The sequence below is a fragment of the Notolepis coatsorum genome (assembly GCF_963971535.1).
Source record: "Notolepis coatsorum genome assembly, chromosome: 1".
Taxonomy (NCBI): domain Eukaryota; kingdom Metazoa; phylum Chordata; class Actinopteri; order Aulopiformes; family Paralepididae; genus Notolepis; species Notolepis coatsorum.
In genome coordinates, this window is record NC_140165.1 from 319,159,725 (window position 1) to 319,178,857 (window position 19,133).

General features: G+C 48.1%; 2 protein-coding genes across 3 annotated transcripts in view; both read right to left on the reverse strand.

Annotated features, from left to right (window-relative positions):
- The window catches only part of mcamb (melanoma cell adhesion molecule b), a gene marked incomplete at its 5' end in the record, with an annotated part of 29,561 nt that extends 18,358 nt beyond the window's left edge, over nucleotides 1–11,203 (reverse strand). Inside the window, 2 exons of the mRNA XM_084311929.1 lie at nucleotides 250–510; nucleotides 11,198–11,203. Of these exons, the coding sequence (XP_084168055.1) occupies nucleotides 250–510; nucleotides 11,198–11,203 (267 nt within the window). The remainder of the gene's footprint in view (nucleotides 1–249; nucleotides 511–11,197) is intronic.
- A 7,061-nt stretch (nucleotides 11,204–18,264) lies between these two features.
- Nucleotides 18,265–19,133, reverse strand: part of LOC311235829 (E3 ubiquitin/ISG15 ligase TRIM25-like) — an 81,110-nt gene continuing 80,241 nt past the window's right edge. For both annotated transcript variants that reach the window (XM_084323336.1, XM_084323335.1), the window contains one exon: nucleotides 18,265–18,893. In XM_084323336.1, coding sequence (XP_084179462.1) covers nucleotides 18,352–18,893 — 542 coding nt within the window. In that variant the 3' untranslated portion in view covers nucleotides 18,265–18,351. The remainder of the gene's footprint in view (nucleotides 18,894–19,133) is intronic.

Genomic DNA, 19,133 nt, shown 5'->3' on the forward strand with positions numbered 1-19,133 from the left:
CAAATGCTGCGCTAAAATCCAGAAGCACAGCGTGTGTGTGTGTGTGTGTGTGTGTGTGTGTGTGTGTGTGTGTGTGTGTGTGTGTGTGTGTGTGTGTAGGTGTACAGGGGTTTGTGTGTGTGTGTGTGTGTGTGTGTGTGTGTGTGTGTGTGTGTGTGTGTGTCTGTATGTGTGTGTGTGTGTGTGTGTGTGTGTGTGTGTGTGTGTGTGTGTGTGTGTGTGCATGTGTGTGTGTGTGTGTAGGTGTACAGGGGTCTTAGCCGTTAGCTTCTCGTTGTAGTCATCTATCTTAGCCGTTAGCTTCTCGTTGTAGTCATCTATCTTAGCCGTTAGCTTCTCGTTGTAGTCATCTATCTTAGCCGTTAGCTTCTCGTTGTAGTCATCTATCTTAGCCGTTAGCTTCTCGTTGTAGTCATCTATCTTAGCCGTTAGCTTCTCGTTGTAGTCATCTATCTTAGCCGTTAGCTTCTCGTTGTAGTCATCTATAGCTCCGTCGACCACATCGAATCTCTGCGTGTGTTCGTCCAAGGTGGCTTCCACTGCAACAGTACGTTCGATACGCGGGAAGTCCGCGGGAAGTGGGGGTGCTGAGATATCGATCGTTTTTGATTAAAAAAAAAATTATATAATTTTTTTTTATAAAATATATATATTATATAATTATACTTGTAGTTGTATTGTCTGCGAGACATCGCCACCACGCAACACGTCAAAATGCTTGCTATCTGCAAACAGCTCCACTGTCTGTGTGTATACTCTGCTTTGGTCAAATCACATTCAGCGTGGGTGGGGCCTGAGAGTGCTGGTGCTGACGTTCTGCAGATGGATACTATTGAGTCAGAGCGATAGTTCAACAGGGTCTGAAACGTGTTATGAGGGGGTGCTGAGATAAGTGATATAATAATAACGTCATAACCAACACTCTCGTTCACTAGAGGAGACCGCTGCCCAACTCCGCGCTCTGAGCGTGCGAGACAAACAATGTAACCGTTTTGATGCACACATCACAGCCCAGCTTACCCCACCTGTTGCGCCCTCCCTCTGCAATTCGTTCCCCGCATACATGATCGCCGACATGCAAAAGGTCTTCGACCACCTTCCCGGGGCCTCGGATAATTCTGCTGGCTTGTTCATATATTCCTTTACTGCGAATTCTGTGAGGTTCGCCTAGGGCTGGGCGATATAACGATAACGATAAATATCGCGATATATTTTAATAATCGATATCGAATATCGAAAAAAATAAAAAATCGACAGGGCAGTTTTAAAACCAGAGACAGTGGACAGACTTGTCTTTCTTGCCTGCAACTTAAAGTAATGGCTTTGCTTGTCCAAATGACAATACTGACCAAATTCAGATTTCTTTTTCTCTTGTCCATTTATTTTGTTTGCTTTCTAATTTAAAATACATTTTGAAACCGTCTGTACACAGTAGGCTATGTGTGCTAGCAGAACTAGACTCCAGTCACGAGTCACAGTGCACATGTGCGGTGGTTTGTCCACCAAAAAAGCGCCAAAAGATCGAAAATAAACTAGCAGAGCCAGAACTGTTCAACTCCTCTGGAGCCACAGCCAGCAGAGAAGCCGGTTTACTTTAGCTTTTAAACCAGCTGCAGCCTGAGAACTGGAGTGTGAGGGGATGTAACACTAAAGATGGCGGCAATGACAAAGAATTGCTGCAAAATAAACATACACCTGTTGTTAAAAAAAAAAAAAAAAAAAATTTTTTTTTTTTTTTTTATACTTATAACAATTCGATAATTATCGATATCGAGAAATAAAATAAAATTATCATATCGTTATCGCGATATGATTTTTTTCCATATCGCCCAGCCCTAGGTTCGCCTCTCCCTGGACCTTTAATTCCCTGTCTCCTCACTTCTCCAGCCCCCACCCTCGCGCTCATTTAGCCTCGTCTGCTCTTCAGCAGCCCACACCCTTGGACTATCTGTCATTATCTGTTTGATTGGTTCGTGCCGAACACACTCTTCTAGTTCAAGTATCAATTACCTTCACGCACCTGATGTGTATTCTAATTAGCGCCCCTGTGGGCTTTAAGTACCTCGCTCTTCCCCTCTGTCCTGGTCGGGTCGTTCCGTATCATATCTCTATCACCAAACTCCTACGGGAGGTTCTCTGTCTGTAGGCTCCTACGGGAGTTTCTGTTTCTGTCAGTATGCTGTTTTATCTCCGGCGTGAGACGAGGTGCAAGCCTTGGCCACCTGTCGCCGTTTGCCTGGAGGGAGACACTGTACTGCGCTCTCTAATCCTCTACGGGAGGTATTCCAGTGTTCCACTCCAGACCTCCGCGCAGCAGACGCGCACCACTCAGACCTCCGCGCCAGATGCGCTCTCCGTACCGGCGCGTACTCCAAGCAGACGCGCACCACTCAGACCTCCGCGCAGCAGACGCGCACCACTCAGACCTCCGCGCCAGATGCGCTCTCCGTACCGGCGCGTACTCCAAGCAGACGCGCACCACTCAGACCTCCGTGCAGCAGACGCGCACCACTCAGACCTCCGCGCCAGATGCGCTCTCCTTACCGGCGCGTACTCCAAGCAAACGCGCACCACTCAGACCTCCGCGCCAGATGCGCTCTCCGTACCGGCGCGTACTCCAAGCAGACGCGCACCACTCAGACCTCCGCGCCAGATGCGCTCTCCGTACCGGCGCGTACTCCAAGCAGACGCGCACCACTCAGACCTCCGCGCCAGATGCGCTCTCCGTACCGGCGCGTACTCCAAGCAGACGCGCACCACTCAGACCTCCGCGCCAGGTGCGCTCTCCGTACCGGCGCGTACTCCAAGCAGACGCGCACCACTCAGACCTCCGCGCCAGATGCGCTCTCCGTACCGGCGCGTACTCCAAGCAGACGCGCACCACTCAGACCTCCGTGCCAGATGCGCTCTCCGTACCGGCGCGTACTCCAAGCAGACGCGCACCACTCAGACCTCCGCGCCAGATGCGCCCTCCGTACCGACCTCCTAGTCCTCCCTGTTCCTGCCCTGTTCCCTTGCCCTGGCCCTGTCCGTTAGCCTTTCCCTTAGCCTTCCCCTTAGCCAGCTCGCCTCTTAAAGGCACTGTGCCTATTTTCCCATGTTCTTGTTTTCCTGTAATTTGTGTTCTCCCTTAAAGGGACAGTGCCGTTTTCTGTTGTTTTCAATAAATGGCCAGTTCTTGGCTTACTCTCATACCTGTCTTGTGTTGTGCGATTGGGGTCGGTTACAAACCATAACAGTACGACCCGACCAGTCGACGACCCCAGCCAGCACAGACGGTGTATGTTGAGTGTGCCTTTTTTTTTGTTCCGTTTAGTCTCCCCTGTTAGCTTCCCTGTTAGCTCCCCTGTTAGCCCTGTTAGCTTCCCTGTTAGCCCTGTTAGCTCCCCTGTTAGCTTGTTAGTCTCCCCTGTTAGCTCCCCTGTTAGCCTGTTGACTCCCCTGTTTGCTTCCCTGTTAGCCTCGTTAGCTCCCCTGCAGCTTGTTAGGCCTCTACTACCAGCATGGCCCCAGTCTGCTAGCTTAGCCCCGGCTGCTAGCACAGCCTCTATGTTAATGCAGCCTTGCTGCTGGCATAGGCCCTGTAGCTAGCCATGCCCAGGCAGCTAACCCAGTCCCTCTGCATGGCCCCAGTCTGCTAGCTTAGCCCCGGCTGTTAGCACAGCCTCTATGTTAATGCAGCCCTTGCAGCTAGCATAGGCCCTGTAGCTAGCCATGCCCAGGCAGCTAACCCGGTCCCTCTGCATGGCCTCCACTTTTTGTGTAGCCTTCCCACTGCTAGGACTGCTCCTTCAGCTAGCAAGGTCAGTTTTCCCACTGCTAGGACTGCCCTTTCAGCTAGCAAGGTCAGTTTTCCCACTGCTAGGACTGCCCTTTCAGCTAGCAAGGTCAGTTTTTTCCCACTGCTAGGACTGCCCTTTCAGCTAGCAAGGTCAGTTTTTTCCCACTGCTAGGACTGCCCTTTCAGCTAGCAAGGTCAGTTTTCCCACTGCTAGGACTGCCCTTTCAGCTAGCAAGGTCAGTTTTCTCCCACTGCTAGGACTGCCCCTTCAGCTAGCAAGGTCAGTTTTCTCCCACTGCTAGGACTGCCCCTTCAGCTAGCAAGGTCAGTTTGCTCCCACTGCTAGGACTGCCCCTTCAGCTAGCAAGGTCAGTTTCCCCACTGCTAGGACTGCCCCTTCAGCTAGCAAGGTCAGTTTTCTCTCACTGCTAGAACTGTCCCTTCAGCTAGCAAGGTCAGTTTTCTCTCACTGCTAGGACTGCCCCTTCAGCTAGCAAGGTCAGTTTTTCCCCACTGCTAGGACTGCCCCTTCAGCTAGCAAGGTCAGTTCCCCACAGCTAGGACTGTCCTTCCAGCTAGCTTGTTCTCTCATGCTGGTCCAGCCCTGTCTGCCAGCCTAGCTCCGGCAGCTAGCGCAGCCTCTGTTAATGTAGCAGTACAGCTAGCATAGGCCCTGTAGCTATCAGTGCCCTGGCAGCTACCCTTTCCCTCTGCTAGCCCCTTCCCTGTTTCCCTCTCCAGTGCCCCTGTTCCAGCCCTGTCTGCTAGCCTAGCTCCGGCAGCTAGCGCAGCCTCTTTGTTAATGTAGCAGTACAGCTAGCATAGGCCCTGTAGCTATCTGTGCCCTGGCAGCTACCCTTTCCCTCTGCTAGCCCCTTCCCGGTGCTCCTCATAGTTACCCCTCAGCTCCTCTAGTTACCCCTCAGCTCCTCTAGTTACCCCTTCGGCTACCCTAGTTACCCCTCTGCTACCCTGGTTACCCCTCAGCTACCCTGTTCCTTTGCTAGCCCCACTTTTGTTGTAGCTTCCCCTGCTAGCATGGCCCAGTACTTTTTGTTTTGTTGCCTTGTTTTTTCCCCTGCCCCTCTGTCTGTGTTTTTGGGTCGCCCGGTGGCTCCCGTGGAGGGGGGAGTACTGTGAGGTTCGCCTCTCCCTGGACCTTTAATTCCCTGTCTCCTCACTTCTCCAGCCCCCACCCTCGCGCTCGTTTAGCCTCGTCTGCTCTTCAGCAGCCCACACCCTTGGACTATCTGTCATTATCTGTTTGATTGGTTCGTGCCGAACACACTCTTCTAGTTCAAGTATCAATTACCTTCACGCACCTGATGTGTATTCTAATTAGCGCCCCTGTGGGCTTTAAGTACCTCGCTCTTCCCCTCTGTCCTGGTCGGGTCGTTCCGTATCATATCTCTATCACCAAACTCCTACGGGAGGTTCTCTGTCTGTAGGCTCCTACGGGAGTTTCTGTTTCTGTCAGTATGCTGTTTTATCTCCGGCGTGAGACGAGGTGCAAGCCTTGGCCACCTGTCTCCGTTTGCCTGGAGGGAGACACTGTACTGCGCTCTCTAATCCTCTACGGGAGGTATTCCAGTGTTCCACTCCAGACCTCCGCGCAGCAGACGCGCACCACTCAGACCTCCGCGCCAGATGCGCTCTCCGTACCGGCGCGTACTCCAAGCAGACGCGCACCACTCAGACCTCCGCGCAGCAGACGCGCACCACTCAGACCTCCGCGCCAGATGCGCTCTCCGTACCGGCGCGTACTCCAAGCAGACGCGCACCACTCAGACCTCCGTGCAGCAGACGCGCACCACTCAGACCTCCGCGCCAGATGCGCTCTCCTTACCGGCGCGTACTCCAAGCAGACGCGCACCACTCAGACCTCCGCGCCAGATGCGCTCTCCGTACCGGCGCGTACTCCAAGCAGACGCGCACCACTCAGACCTCCGCGCCAGATGAGCTCTCCGTACCGGCGCGTACTCCAAGCAGACGCGCACCACTCAGACCTCCGCGCCAGATGCGCTCTCCGTACCGGCGCGTACTCCAAGCAGACGCGCACCACTCAGACCTCCGCGCCAGGTGCGCTCTCCGTACCGGCGCGTACTCCAAGCAGACACGCACCACTCAGACCTCCGCGCCAGATGCGCTCTCCGTACCGGCGCGTACTCCAAGCAGACGCGCACCACTCAGACCTCCGCGCCAGATGCGCTCTCCGTACCGGCGCGTACTCCAAGCAGACGCGCACCACTCAGACCTCCGCGCCAGATGCGCCCTCCGTACCGGCGCGTACTCCAAGCAGACGCGCACCACTCAGACCCCGCGCCAGATGCACTCTCCGAGCCGGCGCGCTCTCCTCCAGACGTCTAGCCTGCGCGCTCCTACTCCATCCCTGTAAGCAGCTCTGACCCTCACCCTGTTCCAAGGCCCGCACCCTGTTTTCTCTGTCCCTGTCCCCAGCCCGCCTCCGCGAGCCTCTGTCCCTGTTTCCCCTCCCTTGTCCTCCTAGTCCTCCCTGTCCAGTCCTTCTAGTCCTCCTAGTCCTCCCTGTCCAGTCCTTCTAGTCCTCCTAGTCCTCCCTGTCCAGTCCTTGTCCAGTCCTCCTAGTCCTCCCTGTCCAGTCCTCCTAGTCCTCCTAGTCATCCCTTTCCAGTCCTCCTAGTCCTCCCTGTTCCTGTCCTGTTCCCTTGCCCTGGCCCTGTCCGTTAGCCTTTCCCTTAGCCATCCCCTTAGCCAGCTTGCCTCTTAAAGGCACTGTGCCTATTTTCCCATGTTCTTGTTTTCCTGTAATTTGTGTTCTCCCTTAAAGGGACAGTGCCGTTTTCTGTTGTTTTCAATAAATGCCCAGTTCTTGGCTTACTCTCATACCTGTCTTGTGTTGTGCGATTGGGGTCGGTTACAAACCATAACAAATTCAGCATCCCAAAACTATTCCAGAGCGCAGCCGCTGCGTCTATTTTTTTTACCAACGGATTTCCAGTTCCGCGTTGACGCTTCCAGGCCGCGTCTATTCGAATCCCAACCGGTTCATGCGTCGGCTACACGCTGTTAATAACACTGCATTATCGAGACAGCGCCCATATGACGATCTGGCAATGAATTCCAAGAGTAGGGTAAATCTGCAGTGCCGCTCCGCTCTGTGACATGAGTAGCCTCGGTTACAAATTTTGAATAAAAGCCAAAACAACCTTGCAGTTGCAGTTACACTCCCCGCCAGCAGGGGGTGCTGCAGCCCTTGCCGCACCCCCAGTTGCCGCGTCCCTGGTTCGATATGTTCACCAGCCGCTGTCCTTAACTCTTCGATTTTGGTATCGATAGAATCTTTGATAGCGTCAACCTCATCAGTTAAGGTCTTTATTAGCTTAGCAAGAGATTCTATATCGGCGGAGGTGGTGGGGACGGTGGAAGAGGTGGCAGTCTCAGCTGTTTTTGCCTCGACCCGTATCCACTATCAGATCGTCTGCAGTTGATTTAGTTCCCGGTTTCTCTTTCCTTGGTGCCGTCTTGATTCTTTCAGTCAATATAGTTAGTTGAAGATCTCAGTTGATATAATATACGTCAAGGTTTAAACGCATTGGTGGTGTAAAAAGAGGCTTTTAAAAGCAAAATAAAAATAACGGGAGAGGAGCTATATAACCAAAGCGACCTACTCCATTCTCGAGCTAAACCGGAAGTGTGAGAGTTGTATGTTGAGTAATTTTTTTTGTGGAGGAGATCTTCAGTTTTGCAGGCTTTTTGGAAGAAAGCATGGCACTTGAGACAAAACACACTATATCCTATGTAATTGTATTTGAATTCCTCTTGTTTCTTTGTTTACACACATTGTTTACAGCTTGTTATATTATGTTTTATTTTGTTTAATTTTTTTTGTGTGGCCATCTTGGTCTATAATATAACTTATTGTCAATGTGTCTTGTAAGCCCATATGGGCTGGGCATACAGCTGTATGTAAGACACAAAACCTGTGTTACCAAGTAAACAAATCACGTCGTTAGCTCTCTCAGAATGGTAGCCAGAAGCCTGCAGCATCTAGTGCTACTATCGACGTTAGCATGTAGCCTAGCCATGGCAGACTATTTGATTCCTTAAGGCAGGGGTGGCCAACCCGCGGCTCGCGAGCCGCATGCGGCTCTTTGCCCGTCATCCATAAAATGTTTTTTTTTTTTTTTTACTTTTTTTTTTTTTTTGTTTATTTTACCTTTTTTTTTGTATGTCACTCATTCCATAAGGACGTAGAATAAACATTTACAATTTTTTTTTAAATGGTCCATTTGCATGTTCTTGGTATCTGAATCTAGGGACATATATGGATCAGTGTCAGAAATAGTGTGTCTGTTACTAGGCTTGAGTAAATTGTAATGAACCAAAGGAGAATATCAATTCTATTTAAAAAAAAATATATATCTTTGACTGTAAATAACACCATGCTAAAATTGACCAGACCTGAAAAATCTAAGCAAATGAATAAAGGGAAGATGATTAAACAGAAGGTTTTGTAGATACAGTACTGAATTCTGCCATCTTTTTTATAATGTAAATTTCTCCACCATTCTTCATCATATTGCAACACCGTTTTTTGCAAGACGTTCACAGAAAGGTAGAGAAACTAACTGCGTTCTGTTTTATGGCAATAACGTTCAGGTTTGTGGGAGATAATCCCAAAAAATAAGAGAAATTAAAAAGTAAATCCAGATGTCAGATGATTGACAGGGGCTGGTGTGAGCTGGGTAGGGTAGTTTTTCGAAATTTGAAAGCCCTGAGTCTCTTCCTTCAAAAGACTACACTCACTTTTGGCTGTGCCACTTCCTCCTGTCAATATGCGCCGGTTTCCGACTCAATGCCCTGAGATTTCTATAATCTTATATTTCACTAATAACAGTTAAAATAATTGGTAAACAAACATAATGCTGAAAATATACACTTTTACTGTATATCTCGGGCTTTAGAGGTTAACCCTGTGAGGCCCAAATTAAAAAGAAATTAGCAACTTCAGAGGGTGGGACATATAAACACATTTACTATCAAATAGCATTGTGAGGCTGAACAACAGGACCAATTGACTATGTGCTTAAAGGGGAACTATCTTATAAATGGCTTTTTTCAGTGTTTACCATTGTTTCTTAGCTATGTGGACTTATATTAATAGGATATATGTCTCTAATTCTCATATTGGCGAATTTTTCCAATTCTCCTCTCACAATATTCACCCTCACTGAACTGAGTCATCTGAAAATGTGCATATCTGTGATGTCAGAGATTTCTCAGCTGCATAATAATGTGGCAGTTGATGTGGCAGTTGGCACCAGGCCACACAGTGGTTGGAGCCCAGCCTCAAAACGGCTTGAGGTAGAAAAATGCGGTTTTTAGTACTTGATTAGAAATACAAAACAATGCATTTAAAAAAAAAAAAACCTAGGTGTTCCATAGACTCACAGGAATTGTATAAAAGTGCCCAAATAGTGAAAGAAATAGTAAAATAGTTCCCCTTTAACATTTTTTAAATAAACATTATTTTTTTAAATGGCTAAAAGTGATTTTGTAATTTTGCAACCGTGGGTCTCACAGGGTACTTTTAACCCTGTGAGGCCCAAATAAAAAAGACATTAGCAACTTCAGAGGCCAGAGGGTGAGACCTATAAACACATGAAGGGTGCCGTGACTGAAAAAAAAGTTGAGAAACGCTGGTATATGGTGTGGCTCTTTGTGGTACCACAGTCATTTTTTTGTGGCTCTTAGTCTCTGACTGGTTGGCCACCCCTGCCTTAAAGTGGAGATGAAGCAGTGAGCAATGTGATCCTAGTTTGTTTGTTGTGTACCTTGTGTAAGACAGGGTTCTATAATCAAATGTGAAATCTATCTTATTTGTCTGAAAAATATAATATAATATCCCTGTTTTCAACATGGGCGCCGCCATTTTGTTGCTGACGTCATGGCTGACGTCATACCGGGGGTTGGGTCAGACCGGCGTTAGCTCTCGGGAGCGATCGCTAGCTAGTTGGCACCAGCCGGGGCCCGGCGTTAGCTCTCGCTAGCTAGCGTTAGCAACCGGAGCGTCGCGGAGCATTCAGCCTGCTGGCTACCTAGACCCACTTCAACCAGCGTCGCGGAGCATTCAGCCTGCTGGCTACCTAGACCCACTTCAACCAGCGTCGCGGAGCATTCAGCCTGCTGGCTACACAAGCTGTGTAGCCAGCAGGCTGAATGCTCCGCGACGCTCCGGTTGCTAACGCTAGCTAGCGAGAGCTAACGCCGGGCCCCGGCTGGTGCCAACTAGCTAGCGATCGCTCCCGAGAGCTAACGCCGGTCTGTCTGTCGAAGACCGAGGGAACCGCGTCCGGCTTCAGCTGATTAGTGGTCTTCTGGACAAACATCCCACCCCAACAACATAATCCGAGGCAATGAAGTGTTCGCTACAGATCCTCCTTCCCTGTCCAACAGGCTGGTCGCGCCGTCTGGGTGCAGGCAGCCCGAGCCAACATGTCAACAACACTGTTTTTTTCACTGGTAGTTTGTGGAAATTAACCAACTTTCCTCTCTCTCACATGGTAAAATTAGTTTGAACAGCCAGGAGCAATACAAACAGAACCACCGCGGTCCCGTTGTTTTGTAGGCAACATTTTATTTGCTGACTGACCCATTCAATATAGGCAGCTAACCAGAGTGTATACACCCAACCCCCGGTATGACGTCAGCAACAAAATGGCCGCGCCCATAATGCTAAATGCTTCAGAAATGTACACAACAAATCGTTTTTTCTTAGAAACTGCTTATTTTTATAACGTGACTTCTTCTGTGGCTTATCTAAATACTAATGTGATGCTATGAATATGTATTTATCGCACTGCTTCATTTCCACTTTAAGGGCTCGAAATTGCCTGGGTTTTGGTCATATGCTCCCGAAATGCTCCCGCTGTTTGGCTACTTCTATGTGCAGTGAAAACTACTCGAATGCTTTATAACCTAGTCATTGATTTAGTTCAGGGTATGCAAAGATTAGCCGCGGAGCTAACGCTAGCTAACGTGAGCTAACGCTAGTTAATCAAGCTCACAGAGAGAGATAAACAGCTGACAGCGGATAGTACAGGTACAAATACAATAACAAAGCGGGTGGGGGCTGTTGTGTAAACCTTGTACTCTTTAGTTCACATATAATAAGAGACAGATTATTTGCTTGCTCCACCAGTGCACCACAACAACACAAACCAACTCTAGTTACCACAACGCTTTACGGTATTTTCACCGTTGTGATACACTCGCTCCACTAGTGAGGACTGGTCTCGCCCTCTGCTGGCGCGTGTGTGCACTACACTCAAAACTCCGTTTCACTGTAATAGAAACTGAAGCGCATCTGTGATTTTGACGCCGGTATTGATTTTCAATACCGTCGGGATTTCTAAATACCCTGGTATACCGTAATACCGTCATACCGCCCAAGCCTACTAGTAGTAGTAACGGTGAACTGTATGAAGAGTGTGTCCAGATGAGCTGACCTCTCTCTCTCTCTTTCATCCTCCCTTGTTTCTCTATGTTGCGTCAGGAGATTCAGAAGAGGATCGACGAGCCGGGACACCAGGCGGTGTTCTACATGAGGGTGGTCTGTGGATACAGCCACAGGGGTTGGCACACCATGGAGTCGTCTCTGTACCGCGGCCGCTACCTGGGAGTGGAGGACGGCAAACTGGTCCTGCGTGAGAAGTGCTGCCAGGCGTGCTACCTGGTGGTCCTGAAGAACGGCTGACGGGGGGGGGGGGGGGGCCGCACCGAATAGTTCGAAGCTTTAATCATAACGTTGACGTTCGAATTCTAAATCGACGTTCGAAACTTTTTTCATATTTTTAAAATAATTTTGTAATTTGTTTTGTATTTTTTGTATATTTTTTATATGTGTCTATTCATTCCGTTTAAACCAATGGGGGTTTTCTTCACAGTTGCCGATAAAGATTAGGCTACAATAATGTTATAGTATTATACTATTATAGTATATGACTCGTCATACAAATTTTAATAAAACATTTATCATAAATGATGTAGCCTGGTCTGCCTCCGCTCGGCGCTCCATCAAGACGTCACCATCACTCTCGTACCAACCGTGAGCCTGAGTGGATTATTTATGTTGAAACTGACGAGTTATATTCATCAAAGAAAGTTGATTTAATAAAAAAAAAAAAAAGTTTGAGGATAATTTTTTTTTATAATAATTATGATTATGTCATAAAATATGACGACAGACATTCGAAGCTTCATTTGAAAACGTCAATAGAAGCTTTGAATGTAAACTTTTTCTACATTGGGTACAGCCCTGCCGGCTGACGCACCACCGCATCATACAATATTAACCCACGAGACGCCTTCTTTCTCACACACTTGTGCGGGGATCAACGTAAAGTATTCCATTACCTCAAAGCAAGAAATATGAATACAGATTAACCCTGAAATAACACAAAGCTTCTAAGGATAAATGCAGGGACTGTTTTTACATGAATTTGTTGATGTGTTATTTTGTTAGTTTGTGCTACACACAGTGCCCTCGTGAATTATTGGCACCATAGATGGTTATGAACTAAAGGAGGCTGTGGAATGTGTAGTTCTCATACAGAAACTTTGTATATGATTTGAACATGTTTTGCACAAAACTGCCTATATTTGAAGCATTCCATCGTCTATGGAACGTTTACGTATATTTTTATATTTACCTTTTGTACGTGTACATCTTATCCAAAGCAACAATGTGTCATTTTTAAAATTTTATACTAAATAAATGATTATGCTACTAATTATTATACATTTTTTATGTTGCATTTTTAACAGAAGGTACGTTGACATAAAATTACCCAAAATGTTAGAGCTGTTGTTGTTGTGTAAATGATGACTAAAACCCGTTGATCTCTATCCCCCTGGATATCGACTAAATCAAGCCTTTTCAGATATCCAATCAGCTTCCTTTGAAATATTACACAATATACACGGGCTTCCCTGATTGGCCCATCAGTCAGTCTGTCAGTAGTTGTAAAGGATATCAGCTAGCCAGGCCACAAGTAATGAAACTAGTTTGCTACAATTTTAGTCGTTCAAAAACATCCACAGCAACTGTGATAATTAGAAGTTAGCCAATTTTAATCTAAGCCCTAAGCCACGCCCCCACGTCTTTCTTCTATTATAACCCTGCCCATTTGATGTTCCCAAACATTTTGGGAACATATTCAGAAAGTATCACAGAGACTTCTATTGACCAAGGAATTAGTTATTATTAGTAAGACACAACATTTCAATCAAACATATAATAACATATGTTTCATCATACCAACTGATCCTGGTGTGACAATACCTAACATTTAGATTAACCCAGTTAATGCCTTAACTAGACAGTTACAATGTAACATTTAGATTAACACAGTTAATGATGAATGTCTTAGACTCCACTTGGTGTTTCCCCGGGACCCAAACTTACAAAAATACATCATGAATTGCCATAACATATTTATATGGCGGCCGGGTAGCGCAGCGGACTAAGCGTCTGTCTACCACCACAATGGGATCGAATCCAGCTGTGGTGCTTCCGGGTTGGCCGAGCGTCCATACTGACACAATTGGCTGTGTTAGAGGGTGGGGAAGCCGGTGAGGGTGGGTCCTGGTCGTTGTAAACAGCGACTCCTACAGTTCGGTCGGGGCGCCTGCACAACGAGGGAAGGATCTGGAGGGAGGTAGTGTGACCCTTCCACACGTTACGCTCCCCCAGTGGGAGTCCGCGCTGCCAGGTGAAAAGAAGCGGTGGGCTGGGTACACATGTGTCGGAGGAAGCATGTGATAGTCTCCGCCCTCCCGGAGGGATGGCTTGAAGCTGGTTTGGCGCTCTGATGGGTGGGTCTGTGTCTTCCTCGGAGAACTCCCGCAGGAAAACTCAGCGTCTTTGTCCATCTTCGTACGTTGATGCTTACCCAGCATGAGACACCTGTGGGAGCCTGGCCTCTAGCTGCTGACGGCTCAGTGTGCAGGACGAGGCCCCAGGCAGCTGGAGACACCTGTGGGAGCCTGGCCTCTAGCTGCTGACGGCTCAGTGTGCAGGACGAGGCCCCAGGCAGCTGGAGACACCTGTGGGAGCCTGGCCTCTAGCTGCTGACGGCTCAGTGTGCAGGACGAGGCCCCAGGCAGCTGGAGACACCTGTGGGAGCCTGGCCTCTAGCTGCTGACGGCTCAGTGTGCAGGACGAGGCCCCAGGCAGCTGGAGACACCTGTGGGAGCCTGGCCTCTAGCTGCTGACGGCTCAGTGTGCAGGACGAGGCCCCAGGCAGCTGGAGACACCTGTGGGAGCCTGGCCTCTAGCTGCTGACGGCTCAGTGTGCAGGACGAGGCCCCAGGCAGCTGGAGACACCTGTGGGAGCCTGGCCTCTAGCTGCTGACGGCTCAGTGTGCAGGACGAGGCCCCAGGCAGCTGGAGACACCTGTGGGAGCCTGGCCTCTAGCTGCTGACAGCTCAGTGTGCAGGACGAGGCCCCAGGCAGCTGGAGACACCTGTGGGAGCCTGGCCTCTAGCTGCTGACGGCTCAGTGTGCAGGACGAGGCCCCAGGCAGCTGGAGACACCTGTGGGAGCCTGGCCTCTAGCTGCTGACGGCTCAGTGTGCAGGACGAGGCCCCAGGCAGCTGGAGACACGTCCACAGGGTGAAACCAAACTGAATTTTTGATTTAAGATTTACAACAATTAGATTCTCAAGGTTCACTTACTTCCAGTCACTGTACTCAGGTTGAGCTCCCCTTCTGCTGTGTCAATACAAACTGTTATTTTAGGAATCAATGATGAAAACAATATAATAATCCACCCTATGGGGTATTTTACAAGTTTGTTTTGATCTGGTTTCCTGCACGAGACACACAAGTGGTGTTAAAGAGGCTATTGTGATTTGTACATGTTGAAATGCCTGGTTTATAGTCGAGCCTTTTCTTCTGTTCCGTAACTACGTTACTATGAAACACAATAGTTTATTCTTGGCATATATATGTCTATTGATGTTTATTATTGTTCACTCTTGCAAGTGAAGCAACCGTTGTGATTGGAGGATCAAGAAAAGAGGGTGGGGCTTGAGAGGTCAATTTGACAGACTTGTCGATTAAATCAACTGATCGGTTAGTCGACAAAGTCCTATGACTTTTAGTCGATTAAGAATTTATTTAGTCGAAGATGCTTTGCATTGTCCCACATGTCAATCAAGCATTCATGTAAAGTAAACAATAAGAATGTTTACAGAGCAGCTTTTCTTATATCCCAAAATTATTTTATATCTTTTATCTGAAATCAACACCCAATTTTCCATCCTGCACTAACTCTGTCTGTAGCCTATCCAATCACAACTGTTGCTTTCCTCTGACACACTAATGGATTGAAGAAGAGGGGAATGAAGATAAATATGGACAAGACGAAGGTGATGATAACAGGGAGTGAAGGAGAGAGGATTCAGTCAGGAAGATACCCATGTGGAGTCTGTGGAAGAGGAGTGGGAGTCAACTCTGTGCGGTGTATAGAATGTGACAAATGGTGTCACCAAAGATGTTCAGGTTTGGAAAATCTGAGGGGAGTGATGGATTTGAGATGCCCCACGTGTGAGAGGGAAGAGGAGGAGGTGGTTGGAGATGGTGGTCTGGTGGTGGGAGGGAGGTGCTGGAGGAGGTGAAGCAGTTCTGCTATCTGGGAGATGTGATGGACTGTGAGGCGGGAGTGGAACGGGCGGCATTTTCCACACGAGTCGAGGACGCGCATTGCAACGAGCTTTTTCGTGTGACATCACATAAAGACGGAGGTTCAAACGATTTGTTTAAAGGCCAGTTTCTGAATACAGGAGAAAAATGAAGAAAAGGAAGAAAAACATTTTAAATACATTTTGAAACACATTCATACATTATAAACATCCATTGTTTGAAAGAGTTGACTCTTGGTTAAATTCCCATTGTTGGATAATTGTAGCAGAAAAGGTTTTATATCATTATTCGGATTTCTGGGAAATAGAGCTACTCCCTGACCTCTCTCCATGGCTGCTGTATGCATGTTCTCCTATGAGTCGGTACAAGGCCCCCCCCTCCCCTACCTGGTGCTGTATGCATGTTCTCCTATGAGTCGGTACAAGGCCCCCCCCCTCCCCTACCTGGCGCTGTATGCATGTTCTCCTATGAGTCGGTACAAGGCCCCCCCCCTCCCCTACCTGGCTGCTGTATGCATGTTCTCCCATGAGTCGGTACAAGGCCCCCCCCCCCCCCCTACCTGGCGCTGTATGCATGTTCTCCCATGAGTCGGTACAAGGCCCCCCCCCCCCCCCCCTACCTGGCGCTGTATGCATGTTCTCCTATGAGTCGGTACAAGTCCCCCCCCCCCCTCCTGGCTGCTGTATGCATGTTCTCCTATGAGTCGGTACAAGGCCCCCCCCTCCCCCTCCTGGCTGCTGTATGCATGTTCTCCTATGAGTCGGTACAAGGCCCCCCCCTCCCCTACATGGTGCTGTATGCATGTTCTCCTATGAGTCGGTACAAGGCCCCCCCCCCCCCCTCCTGGCTGCTGTATGCATGTTCTCCTATGAGTCGGTACAAGGCCCCCCCCTCCCCTACCTGGTGCTGTATGCATGTTCTCCTATGAGTCGGTACAAGGCCCCCCCCCTCCCCTACCTGGCGCTGTATGCATGTTCTCCTATGAGTCGGTACAAGGCCCCCCCCCTCCCCTACCTGGCTGCTGTATGCATGTTCTCCTATGAGTCGGTACAAGGCCCCCCCCTCCCCTAGGTGGCGCTGTATGCATGTTCTCCTATGAGTCGGTACAAGCCCCCCCCCCTCCCCTCCCCTTCCTCCAAGGCGTGCGCCGACAGCCAGTGACGCTCTTTTCACTTGGCAGCGAGGACTCTCATTGGTGAAGTGTAACGCGTGGGAGGGCACGCTATCTCCACCAAGTCCTGCCCCGCTGAGCAAGCGCCGAGACCTGACCTGTAGGCATCGCTGTCCACAACGCCAGCTTCCCACCCACCAGCTTCCCCACCCTCTAATACAGTCAATTGTATTAGTGTGAACGGCCAGCCAAGCTGGTGACAACGCTGGGAGCTGGACAGGCGAACCCAGTGTCTCCCAGCGTTGGTGACGAACGCAATCTCCGCTACGCCACCTGACCGCTACTTTTAAAACCACTCTCAAAGAGCACCTACGGGAGACTGCAATTCGAAACTGGCCCCTGTAAATGTCCTAACCCAACCCAATAATACACGAGACCCTCTTCTTGGGACCAATAAGGTTTCATCGATAATCCAATGTACAGTTACACCCCCACCCCCCCAACCACCTCCAATGTACAGCCCCCCCCCCCACCTCTTCCAATGTAGTTTCTTCGTCAAATGTATATACTCTTTTCTTTTTTTTACTCTTTTTGTATCACAAACAGTACAGTATTTGTAAATCTGGTATGTCATAAATGTATAGATGTAGCAGTACTGTCTATCTGTATGTCATGTATGTCATATATGTTATGATGAATTGAAAATGGGGGACCCTGATGAAAAACAAGACGAAAGTCTTTCTCTGGTCTGCATCCCCTTAACAATTGTGTGTATTGAGCCGTACTGTATTGTACCCATTCTGCAATCTGTTAATAAAGTTTTCAATCAATCAAGCAACACAACACACACTGGGTTTATGGGTCAAACATCATGTTTATTGTCCATAGGGAGAGAGAAGAGTCATATTTCATACCCGTTTTATGACAGAAATAGGCAACAATAAAAGGAACAAAGAAAAGAATAGATATCCAACACTGAAGCCAGAGCAGAGACTCTGCAGTTACCACAGCTCACCACTAGAGGGTAGTAAGTAGCATATGGCCAAATAACATGGAGAGTAATATTTCACACCCGTTTTATGATAATAATAATAATAATAATAATAATAATAATAATAATAATAATAATAATAATAATAATAATAATAATAATAATAATAATAATAATAATAATAATGAGAGAGAAGAGGGTTAGAGGGGGTTGCCTGGCCCGATACCGATATCAACCTAAACTATATATGCAGGGTCTCCCCCCCCCCCCCCCCCCCCCATTTTGACATGTTAATTTCACTGGATGCATCAACAAGGCATTCTAAATGTAAACATTATCTGTGCTTCTCCCCTTTTCTTCTCTCTCTCCCTCTGGTTCTCACTCTCACTTTTTCGCTCTCTCTCTTTTCTTCTCTCTCCCTTATTTATTGTAATTTTCCTTGTATACTATTGCTACTGTCATTTTGTATTTTATTTACTTGTATGCATGTACACACATAACCTTGTTTCTGTTGCAGCCCCCCCCCCCCCCTCCTTCCCTCAAAAGGCTTCTGCTCTTAGGTCAGGCTGCTTTTGTATTTAAGAATTTGTTCTTACTTGGCTGCCTGGGTAAATAAAGGTTACATTTAAAAAGAAAAGAAAAAATCATTCAAAAGAATCCCCCCCCCCCCCCCCCCCCCCCATTTTAATGCCAATACCGGCCGATAATAACGAACATCTCTAATTGGTATGAATTATATTTAAAAATAGATACGATGGTGTCATGTTCTACCATATCTTCATCAATTCTGCCATATCTTCATCAATTCTGCTGCTGCTCCCTTATTATAGTTAACCCTTATCCCTGGATAGAGGGCCTGAGTGAACGTGGTTCTAACTGTATGGAGGAGGGTCACGGTTTCAGAGACACTGTAGAAGGACAGAGTACCTGCCTTGTGATCCAGGTACACTCCTATCCTGGAGGACTGATGGCCTGAGACTCTAGTCTCAACATTATTGTGTCTGAACACGTACGGTCCTCCACTGGAGTAGATCAAACACCAGGACTTGTTATTGTTTCCAAACACTGACTCAGCACCTGTTCTTTTGATGTCTTTGTAACAGACTGCTGTCTCAACCCTGGAGCCGCTGCACTCTACTTCCCAGTAACAGCGTGCAGACTGACCCTCTCTGCACAACACCTGCCTATACAGGTTAGTGAATCTCTCAGGATGGTCAGTGTAGCGCTGGTAGTCGTTTCCTGTATGAGTCACCTTCCTGTTCTCCTCTGACAGGGACAGGCCGTTGCTCACTGTGTTTGGGTCCAGGGAGAGGGGACAGGCGTCTGGGAGAAAAATACAGGACATCAAATCAGAGCAAATTAACCCTTTCACCGCCGCACTACCAAACGGTTAACCCTTTCACTGCCACGCTACAGAAGGTTAACCCTTTACTATCACACTACCAAACGGTTAACCCTCTCACTGCGACAATACACCGAAGGTTAACCCTTTCACTGCCACACAACAGAAGATATTGTATATTTATAATTCTGTATGGGTTTGATATTGTGTATTTATATATT